The sequence below is a fragment of the Arachis ipaensis genome, chromosome B03, assembly GCF_000816755.2.
Source record: "Arachis ipaensis cultivar K30076 chromosome B03, Araip1.1, whole genome shotgun sequence".
NCBI lineage: Eukaryota > Viridiplantae > Streptophyta > Magnoliopsida > Fabales > Fabaceae > Arachis > Arachis ipaensis.
The window spans coordinates 8,269,902-8,278,255 of record NC_029787.2 but is presented as its reverse complement, the minus strand read 5'-3'; the positions used below and the strand labels follow the sequence as shown (position 1 = coordinate 8,278,255).

Here is an 8,354-nt window from a genome sequence, read left to right as displayed (position 1 = left end):
AGTTGACAATAATATTTAATTTTTTAATTTTATATTTTATGAATCATAAATACTATCTATTTTTAACAATATTATTATTACAACTAGGTGATATATTAAAAGAGTATAAATTGTTGAAAGAGAAAAAAAAATGATATATAGGAACAAAAATAATGTATAAGTAATGAAAACAATTAGGTGAAAAAGGACAAAAAATTAATGAGTTGGAAGGTAGTTAACTAGATAGAGTAATATTACTTGCTTTTATTGGATTTTTGTTGGTTGCAGGATCTACCTAATTTGACACATATAGCACTAAGAGGTTCTCATAATCTTGTAAAGATACCAAACTTATCTCAGGCCCCAAATCTTGAGGAACTAAATCTTGAAGGATGTGTTAAACTTGTTCACCTTGATCCATCTGTTGGTTCTCTACAAAAACTTCGTTTCTTGAATCTGAAATGGTGCAAAAGCCTTGTAAAGATACCCATCTTAGCTCGGACTCCAAATCTTGAGGCAATAAATCTTGAAGGATGTGTTAAACTTGTTCACCTTGATCCATCTGTTGGTTCTCTAGAAAAACTTCGTTTCTTGAATCTGGAATGCTGCAAAAGCCTTGTAAAGATACCCATCTTTTCTCGGACTCCAAATCTTGAGATGTTAAATCTTGGAGGATGTGATAAACTTGTTCACCTTGATGCATCTATTGGTTCTCTAGAAAAACTTCGTTTCATGAATTTGGAAAACTGCAAAAATCTTGTTAGTATTCCCAATAGCATATTTCATCTTAATTCTCTTCAAGATTTAAATCTTTCTGGGTGTTCGAAATTATTTAAATATCAGTTGTTAGAGAATCCAAGACAGAGCGAGCAGTTGAATACAGGTCAAAGTGTGCAAAGCCACATGACATCATCCATATGCAAAACTCTTACAAGGCCTCTCCATTTTTTATCTTCTAGAAGGCGTTCGAATTCAGTTGGTTCATTGGTGCCTTCTTTGTCTCGTTTCCCAGTTTTGACATCTCTTGACATAAGTTTCTGTAATCTAGTTCAAATCCCTGAAGCTATTGGACAGTTACATTGTTTAGAAGATTTAAATATAGGGGGAAACAATATTGTTGCGCTACCTCATTGCATCAAGGAACTTCCCAAGCTAAGGAAGTTGAACTTGGAGTACTGTAAGCATCTAAAGTGGTTGCCAAGTACACTTTTGCCGATCAGAAGAGATTGCTATGGAGGAATATATGTTTTCAACTGCCCAAATTTGAGTGACACGGAAGGTTGTCGTGTGACAGTTATTTCATGGATGATAAAAATGATTCAGGTACCAACTTCAATTCCTCCTTTCTATGTATATTATGAACTTATATTGTTAATCGTACCTAATTTCTACGGTGGCAGGTGAACTTGCAATGCTCTTTCCCCAAATACAGCATTAGAGCTGTTGTTCCAGGAACTAAAATTCCAAGGTGGTTCAGCGAACAGAATGCGGGTAGTTCAATATGGCTGGATCCGTCTCCCATTCTAGATGACAACAATTGTATTGGCATTGCTGTTTGTGGAACATTTGTTGCACATCATGCTTCACCTCAATTTGTTCGACGAGTGACAGGATCTCTTTTACATTGTCATTTTCATCGAAGTTGCTATCGGGGGGGCGTTTATTACATTGTTCCAATACGGTTTAAGCAGGATTTGATCACAACTGAATTGGATCATATGTTGCTAATGTTTTGCTCCCGGGAAAATATCATTCATTATTTTTCAGAGGTTTTAAAAGAAGGGCCATGTTATCGTGATGGTAATGAATTGGCCATCGAAAGTGATTATCCAGAAGTAGTAGAAGTGAAGAGTGTTGGTTATCGTTGGGTATTCAAGGAAGATGTGGAACAATTTAACCCAACAATGATGTACGGAGCCAATTCTTCATCTCGTCACAATCAGAAGCACAAGTTTTTGGCAATTCAAGATGAGCAATTAATGTAGCCCGCAATCCTTAAATTGATGAATGAATGAAAATGTTGCATCTGCGTTTTGTCTACTACTTAAACATTTTTAACACCTCCCACAATATATAAAGCATTCTCTTACTGTTTAGTGGTTCAGTTTGTTTAGAGCCTCTTGCTTTACACTTACAAATGGCTTCATGTAATTTAAATGTTTTTAACTACTATATCTCTAAAAATAACTATCTTTCACATTAGTCACAAAAAAAAAAATTATCTTTCACATTGATATTGTAAATGGTCATCCAAAAAAACAGATGTGATTGCACGTTTTACACTGTCGGTACATCAAAATTAAACTCATACATAAATACATAAAAACTTTAAAAAATTAACTTAAAATAAAAAAACACTTCTCGTAAGTTGTAACATTTCAAACACCTCCCAAAAAATATAAAGCATTCTCTCATCTTATTGTTTAATGGTTTAGTTTTTCTAGAGGTTTTTGCTTTACATTTTCAAATGGTTCTTGTAATTTAGATGTTTTTGATTAACTTACTTATATCTATTCTTAATATGTAAAAATAGATAGATAAATTTATTCACATTACTTTTAAGAGATTTTTCTCTTCTTACTAATACCATGTCAGTAATATTATTTAGCAAAATTTTAGAATCAACCACTCATTTTTTGCCAAATCAACTATTATTTTTAAATCAATACAAAAATAAAATATACAAAAAAATATACAAATAATAGAAATATATACAAATTCGGCTGCAAAATTACCATTGACAATAATTAAAAATTAATAGTATCTAACCAAATTTGTAACCTATATAAGAATTCATATCCCTATATTTATTACATCTTATCGTTATAAATAATACAATAAATTTATAACCCTAATAATTAATTTATTAATTTTTATAAATAACTCATTAAATATAATAAACATTCATATTACAAATGTCATAATAATCTATTAATCATAATAAATTTTACGTTACAAATATTCAAATTCCATACTATTTGAACTACTTATACAAGTTTTTTATCACTATTTCTTCAAATAACATTAAATTTAGCATAAGAAATTTATTTTGGCACTACACAACATCTCAAACTTACTCAATAGAGCATCATTCTTTGGACAATATCACCAAACAAACAGACAATTGGTTTATCAAAGTTCACATGGTTCGTCTATGGAAAACATTAACACCCACAAATGAAGAAAAGTCTCTTTACTTAGAAATGATTATATTAGATGAAAAGATACAAAATAAACATATTTATTATATTTTTAAATTGAATTTACAAAAAAATACTTTAATTATTTTTGTTTTTTATACTTTTTATATTATTTTATAATACTTTATATATAATTATATTTTAATATCGTTAAAATTATATTTCTTTCGATATGCTATTCATTGTTCCTTTTTTAATAACTTAAAAAAAATTAATGTAATCAATTTTTTTAATTAATTATTAGCTATGATTTACTAACACTGCAGAGAACATATCTTCATGTAATTGTGAAGAGAAATATGATGAACAAATTCAAGCATTTGTTACAAGCAGGAAAAGTCTATACTATAAAAAATTTAAAAATAGAAGATGCAAATGAGTTGTATAGACCAATTAAACGTACAATAAAAACAAACTTTTTACTCATAACTGTTGTGAAAGAAATTAAAGATTCAATTTTGAACATTTCTCAACACTATTTTCAATTTACATCACTTGAGATATTGTGACAAAGTGGGTCAAAGAAAAATATTAATAGGTTATTTCACTTTATACTATTTCAATTATTCTTATTAAAATAACTTGTTCAAAAAAAATTCTACACATTTTTGTTCTTTTTATTGTAGATGTCGTTGAAAAATTGCATGCACATTAAAAGATTAAGGAGAAAGAAAACCATACAAATTCAAGACACATCTTCGAAGGAAGAACATATATGCAAAGATAGAACAAACAACACAATAGAAAGTGCATACAACTTAACAATTCATAAATAATATGTGTTCATAAGAACCTACGATAGAAAGAAGAAAACAACAACTCTAATGATAACCAATAAAGAAACTGGAGGACGAGCGCCACATAAGAAGACTAAGTCCATCAACTAAAACAAATTCAAAAATTAAACCACTAAGGATGTGTTTAGCAAATGCGTTAGAAGAAAAGAAGTATGTTTAGATTTCTTGAAAGTTTTCAACTTTTGGTTTGACAATTTTTTTTATAAATGCAGAAGTGATTTTTTTACTAAAACTACGTTTACAAGAAGTAACAATTTCTAACTTCTGCGTTTTCTTAACGGGCTTTTAGCCATGAATACTAAATATTTATTTATCTTTTACCAACTTTATCCTGTATGTATGTTATTGTATTATTTATAGAATTCTTCTTATTTGTATTTATATGAGTTCTGTTTTTTATTATTTATTATTTTTATTTTTTTTGTCAACTGTTTGTTTGACATTATACACTTTTATAATTGTGATTTTTGTGTATTATGTTTGTTATTATCTTTTTAATAATATGATTTATTGATCCTATTAGGTAAAGTAAATTAAACAAAAAATTAAACGTAAATAATAATAATAGTAAAAAATTATAGTAAACAAAAAAAGAGTACTAATACACATTCACGGATCCTCTTTTCTTCCAAATTGAGGGTTGCTTGGTTTCGTTATTTTTATTTTAGTAAGTAAATATTAATTTTATTATAAAATTAACTAATAAGATCTATTCAAACAATATTTATTTTACTATAATCCATTTTGATACAAAAATTATCAAACATAAATCACTTTAACACAAACTTACTTTTTATCAAAATCAAGTTTGCAAAATCAATTTTATACAAATTACCGTTTGTAAACTGTAATCCAAACACACACTCAATAAAAATATCACTTTGTACAACTCCAACATTTAAATCTTTTGTACTACAAATTATTTTAAACAAAACACCTTTTAAATTTAACTTTAATTTACACATATTTAATTTAATTCTACAAAACATAGCCATTTTAAATATTTATTATATACTATCATTAATGGATGCGTGGGTCTCATTCTAGTTAACATAACAATAAATCAATCATCAAGTCCTTAATTCTACACGTGCATACTTTTTTCAGCCATTTTAAAAATATTGGATTCAAAACTAAATATTCAATTATAGTTTATTTATTTCACATCATATAATTCTATAAATTAAGCTAAAAATTTTCCTAAAAACATTGGTTAATTTTTTGTTACAATATCCTTTAACTATATCGTCGATAAGTTTTTATTGGTCTTTTAAGGATATATTCATATACTATATAGTAAAAGAAAAGAATCATCACATGCATGTAAATATGAAATATGAAGTCTCAGTTATTATTGTTATTGTTGTTGTTGTGAAATTTAGCAAATTGATAACAAAAATGGTTAATAATAAAAGCAACTAAAGGATCCAACCAACAATGGGTATACTTACATTTCAGACATTACACATTATTAAGGATATTTGGAAGAAAAACTTCTAAATTTGTAAGAATAAAGATTCAGGGGAATTTAGATGCTGAAAACATTGAGGCCAGGTAGCTAATATCTCCCAAAATTCAGCTCCAATTTCAATTGTTTCTTAATGCACACTATTTTGTTGCAACAGTAGCAGCTAAAAAAAACATGTGAAGAACATATGAAACTTACAAAACAATAGCAGTCTAGAAATATTTGTTGATAAAATGTATCAATCCAGAGAAATTGTGAGGGAGAAATTTCTAATATTTACATCTTTCACATCTCATTGAGATGGTAATTTCCACTACAGCAGATGATGCTCTTCTAATAGCTGGTAAGCGAAAGCCCATTGTTTTATGTTGCTTAACACAAACAACAATAAAAATGATATCAAAGTGTGTAGAAGAAGAATGATTGTTGCTTGAGAATGGCATAGTTTTGGTGAATATATATAGATATAACAGATACATGTTATGTGGAGGTAGTTCTCTTCAGAAATGAATGGTTAATGTACTATTTGATGGGGTCAAGGGAGAGACAATGGCAAATGAGATCACATGGTATTGTCTTGTCTTCAATGAGGTTTCTTGCCAACATAGTTTTATCTTCAGAAAGAGACTTTTAGAGACTGAAGCCAATATAATGCAAATAAAGCCATGGCCTACTTGTTATGCTATAGACAGGCTCAAAACATATCACTTAGGTTCTTCATGTATATCCACCATATCCTCTTTTATAATCAAGTAGTTTGGTATGCTTTAATAATGCCAAATCTATCTATAATGCTAACCATAATTGCTTGGGGAAAAAAGAAAGCAAAACAAAAGGAAAATCATGTAATTAAAATCTTAACCCTTGATCCAAAATATAGTTTCTGTCCACCATGTCTAGAGGAAAGTTCCTACATCCACAAATTATTGTACTAAGATTTTTAGAACATGAGGGTGCCAAGTATTCCATCTTTAACTAAAATTGTTGGGTGCATGTCCCAATTTATACTTCTAGTTTCAATCATAATTTAACACTTGACAGTGCTTTGAATAACAGAACCATGTGATTCATCAAAATGTTATTGTCTCACCAAATTTCATGTCGTTGCTTATCTCCAAATCTTGCTGAGTAAATCTATCTCTATATATATGCATGCAGCATCTCAGAATCTTTCATCAAGTTTTCACAACACATTATCCATCAACAAGTAGTTTCTTCTAAAAAAGGAAAAAAAAATCCACATTCTCAGAAAACTATGGCTATTCGTTTGCCTTCTTCGGTGATTCATGCTAAACGTGTCCTCAGCCGGTCTCTTTCAGGTGGCAAAAAAGTGTCTGGAAATGTGCAAAAAGGGTATCTTGCAGTGTATGTTGGAGAAGAGGAGCAAAAGAAGAGATATATGGTTCCTATATCATACTTGCATGAACCTGCTTTTCAACAATTGCTAAGTGAAGCCGAGGAAGAATTTGGATTTAATCACTCAATGGGAGGTCTAACAATTCCTTGCAGTGAAGACATCTTTTGCAGTGTGACTTCTCAGTTAAAAAGTTAGAAAGCAAGCAGGTTCATCATTCATTTCACATGCTTTTCTTTCCACCGATATGCCAAAAGCATGCAACACCAAAAATGCAAAAGCTACTTGAATCGAGTGGCAGTCAGTAGCAGATCGCAACAGCTTGAGAGCAAATTGATCTGGCTATGATCTTTGCAGCCATTTCAGATGGACTAGGACCAAGGATTTCAATCCATTCTGCTGTTGAATTTTGCTGAAATGGAGACCAAGCATCTTGGATATCACTTCATGCTTTATCCAACTGATGATCACACAAAATCCCATAATGGATAGAGTTGATCGTGAGAATTTGAGTTGATGATCAAAAAGCTGAAAATGCACCATCAGCTCTATGTAATTTTGTATAAGAGTACTGAGTTGTTCCAGAAATATTATAAACATTTTTTTATATTTATGAAATAAACATCATCAGTTGATGGCAATATGTGAATTCTTATTTAGCATAGTGTCTCTCTTTTTGCTATGTTTCTCTGATGATTAGCTTTATCAAATAAAGTACTCATTTGCTATTTGGATTAAATTGTGATAAGATTTGAGAAGAGTTGATGATTTGTTTAAGGTTTATTACAAGCAAAATGAACAAATTAATTTGAGAATCAAGTATGTGGTACATGTTAAAATAAGTACGACTCTCAAAAGTGATCAAACTCATTTTCTTCTATGGTTCCCAGCAGAGAAATCAAAGTGAAACTGAAAAAAAAGGGATATGTTAGTAGCTGAGTTTATCTTGCTGCAATGTCTCAATCTCCAATTAAATTATATACTTAATTATGAATTATATGCTTAATTATGTTTTTGAAGGTTAAAAAAATGTGAGGATGTAGATGGAGACTACATTCAGAAGTACTTTTTGTACTCTTCACAAGACTTGTCATGCAAGCTGTTGTGAGAAATAAAACCTTTGATTTTGATTGGTAGACAACCATCAATAGGGTTGTCCCTTCTTGCCTCCAAAAACTACAATTATTTCTCTCTATGAAATTATCCAAAAGCTACAAACCAAATTAATGGATTGTATATCAGATTTCAAATTTCAAGATATAGTACTTTTAGCTGTCTCTTAGCGTATGAATATTATAGAAAATGTTATATGTCATGATCATGTCTTCAACTTATGAAGCAAGGAATTACATTGGTTAAATAATGATCTTGTTAGCAAATCTTCTACAACACCTTGTAATGGCTCATGAGCCTGTTCTTCACTAAAATGGCATACCCCATAGAAAACAAGGATCTAAGATATGTCCTGCAAGAAAACAAGGTAAAATAGTTATTGGTAATATTATTTTTTACTACTATTTTTAGAATTTAAATAATTTTAAAAGGTCTAATGTATC

General features: G+C 29.6%; 3 protein-coding genes across 5 annotated transcripts in view; all 3 read left to right on the top strand.

Moving 5' to 3' along the window:
* LOC107628793 (TMV resistance protein N) overlaps positions 1 to 8,354 on the top strand; it is a 32,289-nt gene that overhangs the window by 8,736 nt on the left and 15,199 nt on the right. The gene's annotated exons all lie outside the window — the stretch shown is intronic.
* LOC107628789 (disease resistance protein RPP5-like) overlaps positions 1 to 8,354 on the top strand; it is a 25,725-nt gene that overhangs the window by 8,634 nt on the left and 8,737 nt on the right. Inside the window, exons 4-5 of one of the 2 annotated variants that reach the window (XM_016331390.2) lie at positions 268 to 1,302; positions 1,380 to 2,051. In XM_016331390.2, the coding sequence (XP_016186876.1) occupies positions 268 to 1,302; positions 1,380 to 1,964 (1,620 nt within the window). In that variant the 3' untranslated portion in view covers positions 1,965 to 2,051. Of the gene's footprint in view, positions 1 to 267; positions 1,303 to 1,379; positions 2,052 to 8,354 lie in introns of those variants that run through there. The other variant, XM_021117997.1, reaches the window with a different exon arrangement.
* Positions 6,397 to 7,460, top strand: LOC107628807 (auxin-responsive protein SAUR21-like). Its single transcript, XM_016331412.2, has one exon. It carries the CDS (start codon positions 6,700 to 6,702, stop codon positions 6,994 to 6,996), a length of 297 nt encoding a protein of 98 aa, XP_016186898.1. The 5' UTR covers positions 6,397 to 6,699; the 3' UTR covers positions 6,997 to 7,460.

Coding starts and splice junctions, on each gene's coding strand:
- LOC107628807 (XM_016331412.2), top strand. CDS start 6,700: ATGGCTATTCGTTTGCCTTCTTCGGTGATTCATGCTAAACGTGTCCTC.